This window comes from Lactuca sativa, chromosome 2 (genome assembly GCF_002870075.4).
Source record: "Lactuca sativa cultivar Salinas chromosome 2, Lsat_Salinas_v11, whole genome shotgun sequence".
Lineage (NCBI taxonomy): Eukaryota > Viridiplantae > Streptophyta > Magnoliopsida > Asterales > Asteraceae > Lactuca > Lactuca sativa.
In genome coordinates, this window is record NC_056624.2 from 54,355,314 (window position 1) to 54,375,969 (window position 20,656).

Sequence of the window (20,656 nt, forward strand, 5' to 3'; positions counted from 1 at the left end):
ACCCAGTGTGTGTGTGTGTGTATATATATATATATATATGTATATGTATATGTATATGTATATGTATATGTATATGTATATATGTATGTTATGGTGTTGGTTGTAATTGAAGATTTTGTGATTGTTAGAAAGAAGTATCTCAGTTGCAAGCGTGATTAATGGGGGAACTGGAACTAGAAATCATGAAAATGATGCTTGGGCGGTGGGATCTCCGGGAGGCTTCAGATGGGAAGGGTTTTAGGGATCATTTAGTCAAGTTACTGCTGTTAAACGGATGTCTCGGGTACTTGTTATTGTCACTGATAAAATAAGGTCATAAACTTTTTAATTTTCTGTTTCAGTTGAAAATCACTTTCTTCTATTTGCTTATTACAGTTTCCAACATTCATTTATTGTTTATTCTTAATTTTTTTTCCCAAGTTGATATAATTGAGTATATTTTTCAAAAGTACACTAAGAAATATATTGAAAATACAGTGTTTGTGATTAAGTGTTATTTCTTATATAGTAGTTGCTTTTTTTGGCATTTGGAATGAAAGATGGTTAGAAGATGTAATTCTAAAAATGTTGAGGTTGTGTGTAATTTATTTGCAGAAGAAATAATATGAAGTAGCCCTTTTTTGTCCCAAGCAAAAAGGTGAACATAAGGTTGGGTCAGGACTAGCTCTCGATCACATGTTTGTGTAAAAAGGCATAAATGCCCTCCTCATCCTGATTAACCAAAATATAACCCGAGAAAGTATTGGGGGTTACCAGCCATGGACTCTGCAGCTCCAAAGCATAATGAGAACGAAGCCAAACGTTTAATAAAAGCAGCGACACGTTGCATGTCATGTTGTTTATCATCACACAACATTATCTTCATAGCTTTAGCTAAAACTTCCCCTTGGTCTCTATAAATCTTTAATTTTTTTTATTAAAAGTTGATTCTTAAACTTGTAAAAAACTAATATAATATTATAATTTATGAATACGAACCTCCCAGGTCTGTATTCAAGTATGACTCTATAGAGCTGAATAAAGAAGTCCTGTAAATCGACATTTAAGGCATCAAGATTGCTCCTCATCACTTTGAAAGCAACTATGCAACACCTCAACCGTTCTGACACAGACAAACAACTTGGAGGACTGGAATCGGTGATTCCTTCGCCATTGGAATCACTAGTTCCTCCGGCAAGCTTTCTATGATAGTTCATTAAATCTGCCATGAAATCCAAATCGATTAAATGAGAGAATTTCCCAATTCCTTTCAGACATGGAGCAAGAAGTGGATGCTCCCCGAAAGAACCAGATATCGATTCATTTCCTTCTTTTCTGAATCAATAAAATTATAATACATTTTAAAATATGATATAATATTCGAAAAAATACGATTTTAAAATACGTATGTACATACCCCTATCGCATCCGTCCTTGCGGTTGAACTTTTGGTTGGGATTTTGCATCATCCTCATGGGTAAGGGTATTTTCGGAACAAAACCAAACATATTCCTGTGTCTTTGGGTATGTCTACTTTGCGGTTGAACTTTTGGTTAGATGCTACATTAGTTTTATTAAAGTCTACATATATCTTTATTATATGTATTTTAAAATATATTTTTCCTATCACACATTATATCTCCTGTATTAGATATGATACCTATTTCTTTGGGTATTAAGCTGGCTTCCCTGGCTTCTATAAAAGAACTCATAGATCTGGAAAAGTGGTTGAGTTCAAATTTAAGTACTTACAGGGATACTTTCTTTGAGGAATGCCTTAGATTCCTGAAGGAGGTGGAGTTTGGTGTTCAGGAGTCTTCCAATCGGTTGCATAGCCCTGGTAACATTTGGACTGTTTATGCAGAGACAACATCTGTGTTCTTTAAGGTGTGTGTACATTTTCAATTTCAATCATTTGGGGCCCACACAACACTGTTCAATGTTGATATAACCCTTGTTTTCTTCTAGGTTCTTCAATCACATACATGCTTGCTTACTTCTAACCAACTTATCAAAGAAATGGAAAGATTATAATAGCCTTGTACTTCTGTTTCTTTTTATTACCTTATTGTACTTAATTAAAACTTCTCAATCACATAAGAAAATGACTACCTTTTCATGAATGGATTGCCTTTTGTTATTTTTCTAATTATCCCAAAAATATTATTACGTTGCTTTTTCATCCTTTTAGTTATATATGTAATTAGTAACAACATTAATTCTGATAATATACTGTATTCACTATTGTTATTGTGGCCTTTCAGGTTTTGTTCAAGAATCTGAATGTTGATTTGAGGGATGTAATCCGATCATCCATTCTTATGGAAAAAGTGAGAGAAGTTGAAGGAAACCCTGATTTTTCCAACAAGGATATCGGGTCAACTCAACAATATTAGTACCATCACCCTTAAGGTTTCTGATTTGTTCCTAAGTCGTGATTACATGAACCTTAACGTTTCTAATGTGTTCCTCTTCTGTTGTATTATATACTTTCTACCATGTCCATTTAAAAACCAACTCATCTAGCATTTATTTTTCTATAGCATATAAAATCAAGTTATATGGGTGTTGGTTTGTGTTGTGTAGTTATGGGACATCAACATGGAATCTTGTCCAGTTTCAACATTTTAGGTCCATGAATATTTAAGACCTAAGGTATACTTATTGTTACTATATATATTTTTTATTAGCATGGAATTGAGATAAGTGATGTATGTAGCATGTATGTCCAGCTATGTGATTTATATGAAAACAATTCTATTTTCGATAAATGTGAATGCTATATGATAATACTAGTTATAATAATAATAAATGCTATATGATTTATATGAAAAAAATTCTATTTTGAGTATGAATAGAGACTGGATTAATGTGTTTTTGGTGTAGGTGGTGGAGCTTGATTTTCTATATCTAAGTGAGGGGATCCACATAAGATGGGATAATGGTTACTGTATTACATCAAAAGTTGCAACCTGGGATCTATATGTTGTCACAGGTTGCAAGAGATGCTGGAGCCCTTAGAGAAGCTAAGGACAAACCGGAGAAGTGAGTTGAAGAGCTGACATGGAGATTAGACTTTGAAAAGCATTTGAGGGTATATTTTTTATATTTCTTGTATCTAATTAGTTTGTAAATTTTTGTTACAACTTCTATTGATTTGTTTTATCTTTCCATTGAACGATTATTTGTATGACATTAAATTTATGCAATGGATTCTATTTTTTGTATATGGTATTTTATTTTCTATTATGAAACATTAAATACAAATTTAATTTGAAAATAAGTAAATCTATAAATAATATTTTTTTAAACATTTAAAATTATGATACGCAAAAATATGTGTCATCTTCATTTTTGACATGGTCTTTCTTGACAGGGGCTTTCTTGATACGCATTGCGTGTCATTAACATGCACATCGTAAGGTTACGACACGCGAATGCGTGTCATCTTCCTTTATGATAGGGCCTTCCTTGATACATATTGTGTGTCATAAACGCGCGTCGTAATTACGGGTCGTAAATGAGCGTCGTAAAATGCGCGTCGTCTCTCTTTATGACAGGGTCTTCCTTGACGCGCATTTGCGTGTGCTCTGAGCCTTTTACGATGCGCAATGAGCGTCGTAAAAAGGTTGTTTTTCTAGTAGTGCATAGGATGTCATTTTGGATTTTTAAGCTCTAAAAGGCCATGCATGTAGAGAAAGGTGGATGCTTTATGTGTTCAAGTAGAGGTTAAGGTCTATATATGTTTATATGATACAGTTTTGTGTGTGGATGGCTTGTGGACCAAGATCCATGTACTAAGGAGTTAGGGTTGGAGATAAACCCATTAAGTAAAGGTATTAGCATGCAAAGTGTTTGATTAATGTCTAAGTCCATAACTATAATTGGTAAGACTTGACCCGGCCCGGCATGGTCCATTTGGGTTGCATGGAATCATGCTCTTGGATAGACTATAATGAGAGAAATAACACTTAAGGTTGATTAATATATTATAAGTTCTAATATATTAATAAGATTATTTAATTAGTATTGATCAAGAATTAATCTAGAATTAATTAAGTGATCAAAAGAAGAGTAATTAAATATATGGGTTGATTGTGTAAATCATCCATACTTGTATAGTGGGCTAATGCTCCATGGATAATCAAGTTGGGATAAAACCCATAGGATGGTCCATGGATGCTCGATGGTGTATTTGAACCCATGGATCCAACGAAATGGAAGGCCAAGACAATTAGGGTTTATCCTAATTGTAACAACTATATAAGATCATATTCTTTGGGAAAAACCGGCCACTATGAATAATAAGAAAGGGCTAGCCGATTTTATGAGTGTTCAATTTTCTCTCAAGTTATTCCAAGTGTATTTGGTGTTGTGTGAACCATTTGAGGTGTCACACTTGAGGCACTAGGAACTCAAGCTTCATTAAGACATTCTACATCAAAGAGGTATGTATTCAATCTTGTTATATTCATTATTTTGTATGCTAGATTAGGATAATACCTTGGATGTTCATAATTGCATGTATAATAGAGAAAACATAGATCCAAGGTATTTAGGGTTGCATGTACACTTAGGAGTGTTAGAATGCTCATAACCCATCATTGGTATCAGAGCCTAGGCTTGTTTTCTTGTTATACTTGCAAAAGTAGCTGAAAAAATCGAGTTTTGATGCTGTCTGCACAGCAGACTCGCCGAGTCCATGAATGGACTCACCGAGTCCAAGGCAAAATGCATCCAACTCGTCGAGTTGGTTCGTGCACTCAACGAGTTGGACCCCCTGACAGCATATATTCGATTGTTTTGGCTGGAATTAGACTAGGAACATTACCCTAAGATGTTTTTGGACTTATAAACTTGTTTTTGATGTGGTAATGTTCATGCTAATCCAATTTCTAAGATAATTGTCATAATTTCAAGATTTGTATTAGTTTGTATGTTCATGCTAATTTATTGAAGATTGATAATTTGAATTATCGTGGTCTTAGATTAATAGAAAAGTTGTGTGAAATAGTTGATTTCAATCCAGTTTAATATAAGAGTTGATTCCAAAGTGTGTTTTTGTAACTTGTCCTCAAGTTATATGAAAAGTCACATTTAAGAGTCATAAAACTCATAAAAGTTGGCAAAGATTACAAAATGAAGAGTCTAGTTCTAATTAAACGGTTTTATGACTCCATAACTTGTCCTCAAGTTATGGAGGTTTAAGAGTCTCTTCATTAAATAATAAATAAAAAAAGTGTAACCTTAATTAGTTCCATAAGTTACAATAAAAAAAAGTTATTTTTTTTATTAATTAGTTTAAAGTCTTCCATAACTTGTCCTCAAGTTATGGAACTTGAAGAGTTTTTAATTAAAACTACTTTAAACTCATAAGTTATGGAATTAATTAGTTTTGAATAGTTTCAAAACTTTCCCTCAAGTTTTGAAATTTGAAAAAGTTTTCTCTTATGAATACTTTAATTCCAAGTTAAGCCCTTAGAATTTTAAAAGTTAAAATTCAACCCTTATACTTTATAATATTATAAGATAATAATATTTATATATATGTAGAAGAGTAAAGTCAGTCTTACCGTTAGTAGGCCTTATTCACGAAGTCAGTCTATAAGGGGGGTATAAGGTTACTGCCTATAAAATGGCAGTTTAATGGGTGTCCACTCTCACCCACCGCTTCCTTGACCGGTGGAGGGTCGTTAGCCGAACGGGTAGGACAAGGACTAGAATTCTCCCTTCATTAAAAGTATTAATGATAAATACTAAGTAACTAAACCATTTATAAATACCCAATCTTAGTTACTTAGGAAAATGTGAATAAGGTGCTAATCCATGAAATTACACTTTGCACTTTTTTTAAGTCGGCTAGTGGAGCATGTGTGGTTAACCGGCACACTAACTCGTATTTAACAAGGTAGGCAAAGGGTAACTTAATGTTTATCATAGTATCGATGGAGCGTGTGTGGTTAACCGGCACATCGATTGAGGGGTAAACACTTAAGGGTACCAAGTATATTTGCATGGTTATTCACACCTTGTTTTGTGATCCTCGACATCCCAATCACAAAACCTGAAGGGCACACTCGAGACTGAAACATCCCATTGAAACGTTCAAATCCAATTAAAACCTAATAATACATTTCGTTTATCTTGGTGGAAATTGGTGAATCGTCATTCACCTACTTTCAAATATTTTATAGCTTGGATTACGGCATCCCTCTTCTAAGTTATAAAATAGTTTGTTGGGTCCTAGCCTTAATATTTCATATTGGGTGTTATATTAAGGACTTTAGATCAACTATCTTGAATATCTCCCAAAACATGTTTGGTTTAGACATTTATGATCTTCCCAAATCTCTTGAAACAAGCTTTCCTAAATGAAGATGATGTCCCATGGAAATCATACTTCTTTCACCTCCTCCAATTATTCTCCCTAACCGACAAGTTCTTGAAAAGTTTAAGGTCACTCAAACCCTATTGGCAAGAAAAGGTCTATATGTGATCACATCTTGGAGATGTAGTCACATATTGACAAGCCGGGAGAGTTGGGTGTCAAAGTCTTGAGAAAGTTGGTGGCTCAATCACTTTCTAAGTCACATAGTGAGTTTCTTTTGGACTCCTATGAAACAGACTATGACAAGACCCTTAATGATCTTATCTATTTGCTAAGATCAACTTCCTAAAACTTTATGGACATTAACAATGATGAAACTGGAAATCCAGAAAAAGCATTCTCTTCCCAATGGAAAGGATCGGCCATAGTCAACTCGGTTGACCAAATGGTAAAGAGAAAAGCTAAGTCTGTGATAGTACCGGTACCATTACCAAAGGGTCCATCTGTTTATATTGCCATAGGAAGGGGAATTAGTTGCGAAGCTTCCAAATTTTACCTAAGGATGTTAAAGTCAATAAGTTCGACTCTACTTCAGGTAAAGTCCACTATCTAACTCTGCTAAGTTTCTATTCTGAGATTCTTGATACATGATGTGACTGTCGGATAAGGTGTCTAAGCCCATAACTATTTCTGGTAAGTACTTGACCCGACCCGACATGGTCCATTTGGGTTGCATGGCACCATGAAATTGGATAGACTAAATGAGAGAAATAACACTTGGAGATTATTAATATATTATAAGTTCTAATATATTAACAATATTATTTGATTAGTTTGATCAAGAATTAATTTAGAATTAATTAAGTGATCAAAAAGATAACTAATTAAATATATGGGTTAATTATGTAAATCATCCATATCTTGTATAGTGGGCTAAGAGGCTCCATGGATTCTCAAGTTGGGTTCCACCCATTGGATGCTCCATGGGAGTTACAAACCCATGGGTCATGGAAATGAAGAGTCATGACACATTAGGGTTTACATGGTGTAACCCTAGATGTGTCAACACTATATAAGAGTCCCATTCTCCACCAAAATCGGAAACACATATGAAACAAGAGGGCTAGGCCAATTTTAAGAAGTGTGTGTTCACTCAAAAGTCTTTCCAAGAACATTTGGTGTTGTGTGAAGCATTTGAGGCATCACACTTGGGGTGTTAGGCTCACAAGGTTTCAAGGAACACTTTCAACAACAAGGTATGTAGTTCTATCTTTTATACAAAGAAAAATTGTACCCCATGTATGCTAGATAGGTTCATAACCTTGGAAAACAACTTTGCATGATAATTAGACAAACATAGATCCAAGGTTATTAGGGTTGCATGTACACTTAGGAAGTGTTAGAATGCTCAAAACCCATCAGTGGTATCTGAGCCTAGGCTTGCTTGTTTGATTTTTGTGCAAACTGCTTGAAAAATCGAGTTTTTTTTTCTTTCTGTCTGTATGAACTCGCCGAGTCCATGGGGGGACTCGACGAGTCCATGACCAAATGCAAGCTACTCGTCGAGTCAGTTCTTGCACTCGACGAGTAGAGGCTACAGTTTTCAGAATTTCGATTTTTGTTGCTGGAAATGGACTAGGAACATCAACCGAAACTGTTTTGGTACTTGAAAACTTGTTTTAGATGGTGTAATGTTCTTGTTAATCCATTTACAACAACAAGTTATCAAAATTACAAACTTTTAAGTGTAATTTTTGATTCATGAAAGTGTTCATATTCATGTTCTTGATCTTATGATGTTTAGATGATCATAGGAATTGTGTGTAACCTATGTGGTAGATTAATTCTTGATCATTATGTGTTTTAATGGAGTCCATAACTTGTCCTCAAGTTATGGAAAACCAAAAGTCACTTTGCTTTAAAACCATTAAAAGAACGCATGGGTTATAAAATGAAGAGTCTTCATTTTTAATACCATAATTAACTCATAAGTTACAAGAAATGAAAAGTTTTGAAAGTTTACAAACCTTTCCCTCAAGTTTTGGAACAAGTAAAGTCATGTTAAAACTTTAGTTCCAATCTTTAGAATTTTAAAAGTTAAATTTCAACCCTTATACTTATAATATTATAAGTTAATAATATATATATATATATATATATATATATATATATATATATATATATATATATATATATATATATATATATATATATAAGATTAAAGTCGTCTTACCGCTTGTACGCCTCATTCACGAAGCCAGTCTATAAAGTGGGTATAAGCTTGTTGCCTATAAAATGGCAACTTAATGGGTGTCCACTCTCACCCACCGCTTGCTTGACTAGTGGAGGTTCGTTAGCCGAACGGGTAGAACAAGGACTTATAAATTCTCATTAAAAGTATGATGAATATTATAAAGTAACTAAGCACTTTTATTAAATTCCCAATCTTAGTTACTTTAGGAAAAATGTGAATAAGGTGCTAATCCATGAAATTACACTTTACACTTTGTTTAAGTCATTAGTGGAGCGTGTGTGGTTAACCGGCACACTAACTTGGACTTAACAAGGTAGGTAATAGGTGACTTAGGGTTTATCATAGTATCGGTGGAGCGTGTGTGGTTTACCGACACATCGATTGGGTGATAAAATTTAAGGGTACCAAGTGATTTGCATGGTTACTTCACACCTCATTTTGTGATCCTCGGTATCCCAGTCACAAAACTTGGAGGGCACACTCGAGATTGAAACATGCTTTTGAAAAGTTCATTGAATCTCATAAGAATCTAGGAATTTCTAAGACCCAATCAAAAACCTAATATTTAATATTTCGGTTTTCGTGGTGGAAATTGGTGAATCGTCATTCACCTACCTTTCAAATATGTTATAGCTTGGATTGCGGCATACCTCTTCTAAGTTATGATATATTGTGATTGGATCCTAGCCTTAATATTACATTTGGGTGTTTTATTAAGGACTCTCTTAATATCTAAACTAATCTTGTCCTCTTCCTTCAGATGTCTTCAAACAATGCTGCTTCTGGCTCTAATACTAATGGCTCCTTTACCCTTATGAACTTGTGTGGGAAAGTCACTTTTAATGGATCCAACTTCAATGAATGGATCAGAAACATCAGGATGATTACCCGCTACGAGGACAAAGAATATGTCCTCGACAAGGAGCTTAAGGAGATTGATGAGACCACTGCAACTACCCAGGAGATCGCTGACTTTCAGGCACGTGAAAGGGATGCTACCAAAGTGGCATGCGTCATGATGGCCACGATGACGGCGGAACTCCAAAAGTCCTATGAGGACTTCTACCCTTTTGAAATGCACCAAGATCTGATGGAAAGATACCATCAAAGTGCACGACAAGAGAGGTATGAAATCATCTGCTCCATGATAACAACCATGATGAAGGACGGGAAATCTGTCACGAGCCACATACATAAAATGCAAAGGTATATGGATCGGTTGCTGAAGCGTAATGTGAACTTCCCTAAGGAGCTTGCAATAGATATCATTTTTCACTCCTTACCATCGTGCTATGATCAATTCCGCATGACATATCACATGAATAAGGAAGAGGTCACACTCAGCAAACTTTACGGTCTTCTCAAGACCACATGAATAGGTCTTAAGGGGAAGTCGGTTGTTAACACTCCTACTCCAAACTCCGCTCCGGTTTTGGCAATCGGGAAAAGTCAAGGGAAGAAGAGAAAGAGCTCTTCGAAGGTACCAAGGCTAGGACCCTTGATGGCTTTTCTTCAAGTGGAACCAAGAAAGGTTTCGTCACTCCTTCTTCTGACCCAAAAGAGGCGGAATGCTTCTATTTCCATGAAAAATCACATTGGAAGCGAAACTGCCAAAAATACCAGCAAGATGTGAAGGATGGGAAAGTTAAACCCAACCATGCAGGTATTTACACTATCTTATCTAATAACTCACCCCATTCTAACTCTTGGGTCCTTGATACCGGTTGTGGTATTCATATCTGTTCTGATTTGCAGGGACTAAGAAGAAGTGAGAATGTGGAGCAAGGAAGAATAAACTTAATCATGGGGAATAGGAAAGCTTTAACTGTCACCAAGATTGGAGTTTATACTTTATCACTAAGTAGTGGGTTTAGTTTAGATTTGAATAAGTGTTGTTATTCGCCAGGAATGGCAAGAAATATTATTTCCCTTCATGCATTGTATTAACAAGGTTTCACCTTTTCATTTGATAATGAAGTTGGTTCGATTAATGCTTTCTTTAATAATGTTCTTTATTTTAAAGCATTACCTTGTGATGGCGTGTATGAAAAAGTATCTGTGGTTGATAACTTAGGAAATAATGTATTGTGTATTGATTCTGTTAATAATAACTTGGATAAAGCATCATTATGGCATTGTCGTCTTGGACATATAAGCAAGAAACGCATAGGCCAACTCCAAATGGATGAAGTGTTGGAGTCATTTGACCTAAAGTCAGATGATAGTTGCGAATCATGCTTACTTGGAAAAATGACAAAGTCACCCTTCACAGGTTCTTGTGAGAGGGGTGAAGGTTTGTCGGATCTTGTACACACGGATGTGTGTGGGCCATTCAAACATGCCACAAGGGATGCTAATCGTTATTATTTGACTTTTACTGATGATTACAGTAGATATGGATATGTCTACTTAATCAAGCATAAGTCAGCGACTTTCGAAAAGTTTAAGGAATTTAAACAGGAAGTCGAGAATCAATTGGGCAGGAACATTAAGATGCTTCGATCCGATTGAGGTGGTGAGTATCTTAGTTTAGAGTTCCTTGACTATCTTAGGGAATGTGGGATTGTCTCACAATTGACACCTCCCAGCACACTGCATTTGAAAGGTGTAGCTGAGAGGCGTAATCGAACCTAGTTGGATATGGTTCGTTCCATTATGAGTCGAGCTTCGCTACCAATCTCATTCGGAGTATGCCTTAGAGACTGCCGCCCATATCCTTAATCTAGTCCCTACAAAGAAAGTTTCCAAAACGCCTCATGAGATGTGGACTGGTAAAGTACCCAAAGTAGACCACATCAAGATTTGGGGTTGTGAGGCTTTCGTGAGACGCGAGACTCAAGATAAGCTCGAATCTCAAAGCAAGAGGTGTATTTTCATCGGCTACCCACAACAATCCTTTGGTTACCTCTTCTACAGACCTAGTGAAAATGTGGTCTTTGTAGCTAGGAGGCTTTCTTTAGAGAGAGAGAGAGAGTTCATAAGCCGAGGAAACAGTGGGAGGAAACTCAAGAGTCAAGCGGTGAAGGAACTTCAAACCCTAGCCCTCAACTTGAGGAGGAAACTCCTTTTGAGCCAATTGACGAGTCTGTTCCTATGAGACGTTCCACGAGAGTTAGGAATGCAACTGAGCATTACTAGGGTTTCCATATTACTGCGGAAGGTGAGACACTTATTAGTGATGAGATACTAGTAGGTCTGGATGAACCTAACAGCTATGCGGAAGCCATGGCAGGCCCTGAGTCAGCCAAGTGGAAAGAGGCAATGGACAGCGAGATACAGTCCATGTATGACAATCAAGTTTGAAACTTGGTTGAGAATGTACCAGGTCGTAAGACAGTAGGGTGCAAATGGATCTTCAAGAAGAAGACCGACATGGATGGTAATGTACACACTTATAAGGCTCGACTGGTTGCAAAGGGCTTCTCTCAAACTTCTAGAGTGGATTATGATCAGACTTTTTCTCTAGTAGCCAAGATTAAGTCTATTAGGTTTCTGTTGGCCATAACTGCATTTCATGACTATGAAATATGGCAAATGGATGTCAAAACCGCTTTCCTTAATGGAAAGTTGGCTGAGGATGTTTACATGAGTCAGAAAGAGGGTTTTGTCAATACAGAGTAACCTAATAGAGTGTGTAAGCTTGAAAAATCCATTTATGGGTTAAAGCAAGCACCTCGCAGATGGAATCTTTTCTTTGATGAGAAAGTCAAAGAATTTGGCTTTTCTAGGAGTGAAGATGAATCTTGTATATATGTCAAGGCTAGTGGGAGTATAGTTAGCTTTTTGGTATTGTATGTGGATGACATACTACTCATAGGAAATGACATCCCAACTCTGCAGGAAGTTAAGTCCTGGCTTGGGAAGTGTTTCTCTATGAAGGACCCAGGAGAAGCTGCCTATATTCTAGGGATAAGGATCTTGAGAGACCGGAGTAAAAGACTAATTGGACTTAGTCAGAGTACCTACTTGGATAAGGTGCTGAAGATATTCAGCATGCAGGACTCCAAGAAAGGAGATTTACCCATCCAGAGTACTGCCAGATTGAGTAAGACACAAAGCCCTAGTACTAAGGCTGAGATAGCAGAAATGAGTCGAATACCTTATGCTTCGGCTGTAGGATCGATCATGTATGCTATGACGTGTACTCGACCTGATGTAGCCTTTGCCTTGAGCATGGTTAGCAGGTATCAGGGGAACCCTGGCACGACACACTGGACTGCGGTAAAGAATATCCTCAAGTACCTACGAAGGACTAAGGACTGGGTCCTTACCCTCGGTGGGAGTGATGACTTGAGAGTTGTAGGGTATAGTGATGCTAGCTTTCAGACTGATAGGGATAATTTCCGCTCTCAGTCAGGCTGTGTCTTTACTCTAAATGGAGGAGCAATTTCTTGGATGAGTTCCAAGCAAGAGACAGTGGCTGATTCAACTTGTGAATCAGAGTATATTGCAGCTAGCGAGGCAGCAAAGGAGGCGATATGGCTGAAGAACTTCATTAGAGACCTTGGAGTTGTACCAGCTATTAAAGAGCCAGTGGAAATTTTTTGTGATAGTGAAAGTGCTGTTGTCTTAGCCAAGGAACCAAGGGATCACGGGAGATCCAGACACATCGACAAAAAATACCATTTTATCAGACATCGAATAGAAGAAGGACTCATCGTGGCAAAGAGGGTATCATCGGATGAGAATCCAGCAGATCCCCTCTCGAAGGGACTGACTCGGGTTAAGCATCTCCAGCATGCTCGGAGCATAGGGCTGAAGGATGATATTAGATTTAGTAGTTAGATAACCTCGTAATTTGTAAAGTTTAATTGACATTAGATGATGAATAAAAGGTGTTTTATTTATGAGTAAAGTGTTGCTATCTCTTGTCGATCGTTTACTATATTTCTTTTGCATGTCTTGACTTCCAGAATAATTATGTTTGGTATATCATATTATTCAAACCTCCACAGTCAGTCATATGTTGGAAGTAGGTATGAATCAAGACTGTCATGATTGGTTGCAGAGGTCTAAGGTGTTGGACATGGCTACGACAATCATGAGTGCTCATAAGTTCTGAGCATTGGACTCAACCTACGCTCACTGGAATCACTTCATGGAATTTATCTCGAGTGATCGTGAGACGGTAATATCATATACGTCTTCAAACCTAGAGATATGATTTGTTACTTATGAGTTGGTTATGCATTGATTGTACGAAAACGCATTGGTAACTCGATGTTATAAAACGTGCTTTTGTGTACAATTCAATGAGTGGTAGAACAAACATATGAGTCGAAGTTTATCTGTTCCTTCTTGGATTAGAAGTTGATATCTGGGCCCCTCGATGATTTTTTTGACCTATGTATCGGGCCCGGTCAGAACTAAGTTGATGTGTTCAATTAAGTTCTTTGTCAAACAAATCGGGAATCGGGAAACAAACTGCTGGACAATAAGTAAGACATTGTTCCATGTAATTGTCCGGCTGATATCTAGAACAGAGGATTATATGATCACTTATCTTAAATGACGTATCAACATCTTCTCAGTTCCGAGAGACCTTGAAAGAGCTACGATTGCCGATCGGTTCCTGAAGTATTGCAGTTATAGTTATTAGACTTATCCAAGTGGGAGACTGTTGGATAAGGTGTCTAAGTCCATAACTATTTTTGGTAAGTACTTGACCCGACCCGGCATGGTCCATTTGGGTTTCATGGCACCATGCAATTGGATAGACTAAATGAGAGAAATAACACTAGGAGATTATTAATATATTATAAGTTCTAATATATTAATAATATTATTCTATTAGTTTGATCAAGAATTAAGTTAGAATTAATTAAGTGATCAAAAAGATAACTAATTAAATATATGGGTTGATTATGTAAATCATCCATATCTTGTATAGTGGGCTAAGAGGCTCCATGGATTATCAAGTTGGGTTCCACCCATAGGATCATGGGAGTTACAAACCCATGGGTTATGGAAATGAAGAGTCATGACACATTAGGGTTTACATGGTGTAACCCTAGATGTGTCAACACTATATAAGAGTCCCATTCTCCACCAAAATCGGCTACACATATGAAACAAGAGGGCTAGGCCGATTTTAAGAAGTGTGTGTTCTCTCAAAAGTCTTTCCAAGAGCATTTGGTGTTGTGTGAAGCATTTGAGGCATCACACTTGGGGTGCTAGGCTCACAAGGTTTCAAGGAATACTTTCAACAACAAGGTATGTAGTTCTATCTTTTATACAAAGAAAAATTGTACCCCATGTATGCTAGATAGGTTCATAACCTTGGAAAACAACTTTGCATGATAATTAGACAAACATAGATCCAAGGTTATTAGGGTTGCATGTACACTTAGGAAGTGTTAGAATGCTCAAAACCCATCAGTGACTGGGTCACATGTTGATGTTTTAAGAATCAAAGAAAAGTGAAGAAACGTAAAGAAAGAATATGCTGAATCTGATCGCATAGATGGATTTCTATCGCATAGTTTGAAGATCGGATTCTTGAGCTACTTCTTAGGAGTTATAATATATTGCTTAGGAACAGATAACAACATAGTTTTCATGCTCTTTTGCATTGTAAGGATAGTTTTTCCGCGAAGTTTTTAAAATAAAAAGGAAAAAATGATGATTTTATTTATTTTTAAATATCCTTATAATGGCATTTGAGGGAAAAAAATTGTTGCTTATATGATTCCATTAATAGTAAGGGTGGAAATATGAAATTGATTCTTTCATTTGTGGTAATGTATAAATTTACCAAATAAAGAAAGATCATCATCACCCAAGTTTCAATTGGACCGAAACTTGGAATCATGAAAAAGTTGTATAGGATGATGAATGAGAACTTTCAAGCATTTGAAAATTAAGACTAACTACTTGTTCACATGGATGTGTGAGTCATGTGAAGGACTAAGGGATCAAGTACACTTTCTTGTGCACTTATCAAAGTCCACCACAAAAGATGGGTAAGATTATTCGTCATGATTACTAAGGTTTAGTAAATATGATTATACTTACAAGCTTAAGTATAATTCTGAAACATTGGAAAATTTTCAATGTATGACAGAGCGAATAAGAAGAATCAAATTAGGCAAAAGGAAAAAAAGCTTCTCAAATCTGAAAAGATGGGAGAGTAGTTTAGTAATCATGTATATATCATCATCTTAATGGCTAAGAGAACTTATCACAATTCATTTTCTAAGTGCATTCTGATAGCTAAGAAGAGGAGCTATGAATTGTTGAAGTGGTTAAATCAAGAAGATGAGTCATATTTCATTCCATAACAATTCTTAGAGTCATACTCCAATATTGTAACTTGAGTGACATGTCTTAAAGAAGGTTTAAAAAACACTTGTCAAATGCAAGAGTAAAAGTTTTCTACTCTTGTACATTTGAAATTGGTAAGTTGTGATGTTTTGGATAAAACAAAGACCAACTAAGGCTAATTGTGTTAAGTGTCTGTCTTGATTAGAATCCACACTATCTCTTGAATATTTGGCAAGATAGTCTTATATGTCAAGAGGACCGTGGGAGTCTTAAAGATCCTGAAAAGAAGTTCAAGATCTAATCAAGAATAAAAACCTGTAGTTTAACACTAACACACGACGTGAGGTTTATAACCTATCGTGTTGACATTTGTGTGCCCATTCCAGGTAAGTTGGCTATACATTTGAGTTCTACATGTTCTCAATTGTTTGCATAGCTACTTGGAAGCAATGTCAGGCCCTTGAGCTTCCAGATGGCAAGAAATCAAGATTGAGTTCAGTCCATATGAGTTTGGATTTGTCATTATCCTTGTCTTGTGACTATGGTTTTGACAATTCACATGGATAAGAACACTCACACCATTAAATCTAAGTGTCATAAGGTTTCTCTCTGATTCATGAAAATGATGGTGAGGAAACACTTTCACTATGTAGATTTTAGCTAGATAGCAATTGGGATAATTGCATTCTCAAAGTCGTTAGTGGAGCATGTGTGGTTTACCGTCACACTAACATGGACTTGTGAGAAGTGGCAAAGGTCTAAACAATCAAGCTATGATTATGGCATCCCTTTTCATAGTTCTTAAAATTGTTTAGGCACACCTGTGAGCTATCTAAGATAAGGTGTATGATTTTGATAAAGTTTTATAAAAGCAATCTAGTATCAGAAATCTGAACTTTGGTAAGAAAGTCAATAAATTATTGATTTCTAGAAGTCCAGCTGATTTCTGAGTACATGTCAAAGCTCGTGGGAGTATAAGTGTTATTCTAATAATCATCATGTTAGTGGGAGCATGATAATTATGATAAAGGTTTAAATCTAAATTATAGAAAACAAAAGTTTCAATTCGTGAGGCTGCATTGGTTGAAAAAGTTGTTTTGCTATAATTAAGGGAGAGGAAATTATACTTCATTTTAATTCTAAAAGCTTAGATTAAGGTGTCAAAACTCGAAATTTTCATTTGGTCAAACCCTAAAAGTCAATCACTTCGATTTATAGGTCAATTACATTATTACTTATTTTTAGCAAATTTAAAGTTCGTTTGATTATTTTAATATTATTCTTTAAAGGAACGGGTGAAAGAAAGTGTCATCTCGGGTTTTGAAATTTAAAAACCGCAAACACCTCGTGTCTTAGAAGATCACGACCAAACTTTTATGTTTGGATCGAAAAATCATCTAATAACCGTGAACTCATGCATAAGCATGAGTTTACTCCCCATACTAGTCATTTTATTTTTACTCCCCAATTACCAAAAGAGTAAACTCAAAAACCCTCTCAAGTATCATCCAAGTTTTGTTCAATATCTTCAATCTAGTAAGTGTTTCTAGCCCTTTAAGGTTAGTATATCACTTAATCTAGTGATTGTACATCCTTTAATCCATCCATTTATGTGTTTTGACTAGTTTTTCCAAAACACCAAGAACACCAAGAACACACACTAGTGTTCTTGGACTTTAAGTTCATTTCAAGCTTCCAAAATGTAAGTACTTCTATCCTAGAGTCATTTAAAGCTTGCTATACATGTTTATACCAAGGAAAAGTCCCAAGAACACCAAGAACAAGGTGTTCACGGTTTTAGGAGGCTCCCAAAACCGTAAACACCAAATTTAGTGCCTTAGGGTGCTTTAGGGTGTATAGATGCTTCACAATGCCTTAGGGACTTGTCTAGATCCCTCCTTGATGTGTATATCACCTAAAAGAACAAGAAAATAACCATTTATATGTGTTTACGGTTTGGGGATCTCCAAAAACCGTAAACACCCCAAAAGGTGTTTAAATGTCCCATAAAAGTCACATGGTTGTTCCTTATGTCTAAATCTAACCTAGACTATTGCCATGATTGAGCTAAGGACTTGAAAAACCCCCAAATATCAAATTTATGAGATTAAGGTAGTAAACTCATGAGTTTAAGGTAGTAAACTCATGGAGAAATGGTCCTTAGACCGTAAACTCCATTTTGGAGTGTTTTGATGCCACACAACACTTCCTAAGGCTTAAACATGAAGTAGGAATGTTTGGAATAGCTTAGAAGACTTCAAATCAACAAATGGTCATAAGGTTAGGAGTTTACAACCGTAAACTCAAGAGTTTGCGACCGTAAACTCAAGGGGTGTTGGTCTTTAGGGAGTAAACTCATTTTAGGTGTGTTCCATGAACCCCAAACACACTAGCCTTTCCCTACAACACTTGTTTATTAGTTATTTAAAGACTAATTGTTTATATACATATGTCCTCATATGTAATTAGGATCTTTGTGCGTGTTTAAGTCCTCACTTGACACCGAGCACTTATCCGCAACTTCCTTCCGATCCACTCGCAACAGGTGAGTTCATACCCCTTAATCAATGTTTTAAATGCTTTATGGGGGGGATACAAGTAGAATTATGCTAGTTATTATATCAATAATATGTGATTAATAAGCAGCATTCAAATCATTTACTACTCATTAGCCGTTTTACCAAACAGTTTCCTTCAAATGTTTTTCATAAGCACTTTATATGTTTCAAACTCCTTATTAAACTGTACGTTTTACTCTGTATGTTTCATTTCAAACTCATTTACAATTGTGTTTCAAACAAATGTTTCCTTATAATTAAACTGTTTTATCAAACCCATGCTTTCAACCTGTTTTATAGATTGACATCAAGTCGATCTTTTCTTAGATAATAATTATGTTCAAAGGTTTTACAAAACTTATTTTATGCTTTTATATTATCAATTGCATGCCTATATATGTATAGTTATATAAGAAATGTTTAAAAGACTTAGGAAGGCTATCCACCCTATTTCCTTTTCACGCTTGAGATGTGGTCTGGTGGGACATCGGGTATCCGTCCGAAGGTTGTTTAAATATTAGTTATATATCATATGTACATATATAGTCATAAAGGTTTTCCCAGTTCATTCAATACCCTTGGGTAGCAAGGGTATACTTCCATGTTCATACGTGCCAGTTACATTACTAGTAAGCTACCATATGGGTAGTTTAGGAAGATACTAGAACTATTACTAGAACACGATATCATACAATGTGTCAGTTCATTCATGAGTCAATACTTGCTAGATAGAGAGAGAACACACGTCGCAGCTAGTATACACAGTACATTTACATAGATACATCTACATGAGTATATTTACATGATTACATTTACATGAGTACATTTACATAGATACATCTACATGAGTACATTTACATGAGTACACTTACATGAGTACGTTTACATAGATAACATATGATGAATTAATAGTACATTTTATATGTATATATTCTGTTATATAATCCTCATTCTTATCTTCACTTTGTGATACAATCACATAATCGGCGAGATAGATTAGATTTAATATCCTAGTACCAAAGGATACTTTGCGGGATTAACCATTCCTAGAATCTCTGTTAGCTACAAAGCTAAAAGCACATCCACGGATGTCAACGGTTGATACCATTACATGTATACTTTAAGGGACTAACTATTCCTATACCCAGCTGTTAGCAACAGAGGTGAATGTACATCTACGGATGTCTCCAGTTAACACTGTTAGCTACCCTAGTACCAAAGGGTAATACTTAGGTTATTTATATTATTACGTTTATCTTGTGACCCATTCACATAATAGATGAGGTGAATTATATTTGAGTATCCTAGTACCAAAGGATACAATGTCTTATAATAATAATACTAGTAGCACAATTAAGTCTTGGTAGAAGACTACATTTAGAACAGTTAAGTCTTGGTAGAAGACTACATTTAGAACAGTTAGGTCTTGGTAGAAGACTCCCTTTTATAATAGTAGGAATCATAGGGATTTCTAGGGTTTTTCAAACATTTACACTTGTTTTACAAACATTTTCATACTTACACGAACTTTCTTGCAAAACATTTTCAAGTCTTTCATTACATGTCCAAAAAATACTTACATACAAATTAACACACATTAATACTTGTGATCTCACCTTCTTTAAAGCTGATACTCTCTTTCGAAATAACTTGTATCCTCAGGTCAACAGTAGACAGGTACCGATGCAAGGTTTAGAGAAGATGGAGCTCGTTCAAGACTCATCTTTCATTTTGTTTATACTTTAGTGTCTATTATAATTTGACAGAACACTTGTATTAAAATTATATTATTAATGCAATGGATGATATTGTTGCTTGTTTACTACTTTTCATTGTTGTGATACTGTACATGACATCCTCCGCCCCATAACGTTTCCGCCGTTCTTGGTTTTGGGGTGTGACAAATTGGTATCAGGGCATTGTTTATAGTGAATTAAGTATGTCAACCCATAAAAGATATACTAGCTATAAATACATAGGGATTAAAAATACTCTGACCAAGAGTTTATACGTTAAATAGTAAAATATTTAATTTAGTATACGTGCCTGCATTCATACTAAAATCAGTGTCACTAGTACAGTACAAAAGAATTACGATTGTTGGGCAACACAGGTGGACTTAGAGACATATAGTCAAATTTGGGAAGATATAGCTTGATCAACTATATTATCCGAGGGTTGACTAGCATGTGCCTAAGTGTAGTTGTGTGGTTGCAACAAGTCTAAAATCTTACCAACAATACCACAATGAGAACAGTAGAACATAACATTAAA

General features: G+C 35.8%; 1 protein-coding gene across 1 annotated transcript; it reads right to left on the minus strand.

Annotated features, from left to right (window-relative positions):
• Positions 1-425: 425 nt before the first annotated feature.
• Positions 426-1,309, minus strand: LOC111907177 (nucleolar complex-associated protein 3). Its single transcript, XM_023902976.3, has 2 exons — positions 979-1,309; positions 426-893 (listed from the first exon to the last, which is right to left on the minus strand). Exons 1-2 carry the CDS (start codon positions 1,206-1,208, stop codon positions 716-718), a joined length of 408 nt encoding a protein of 135 aa, XP_023758744.1. The 5' UTR covers positions 1,209-1,309; the 3' UTR covers positions 426-715.
• Positions 1,310-20,656: the final 19,347 nt, after the last annotated feature.

Excerpts from the sequence above, each read along its gene's own strand:
- LOC111907177 (XM_023902976.3), bottom strand. The coding sequence starts at position 1,208 with ATGGCAGATTTAATGAACTATCATAGAAAGCTTGCCGGAGGAACTAGT. Across the intron at positions 894-978 it reads CTTGAATACAGACCTGGGAG|AGACCAAGGGGAAGTTTTAG; the intron begins GTTCGTATTCAT and ends AAAGATTTATAG.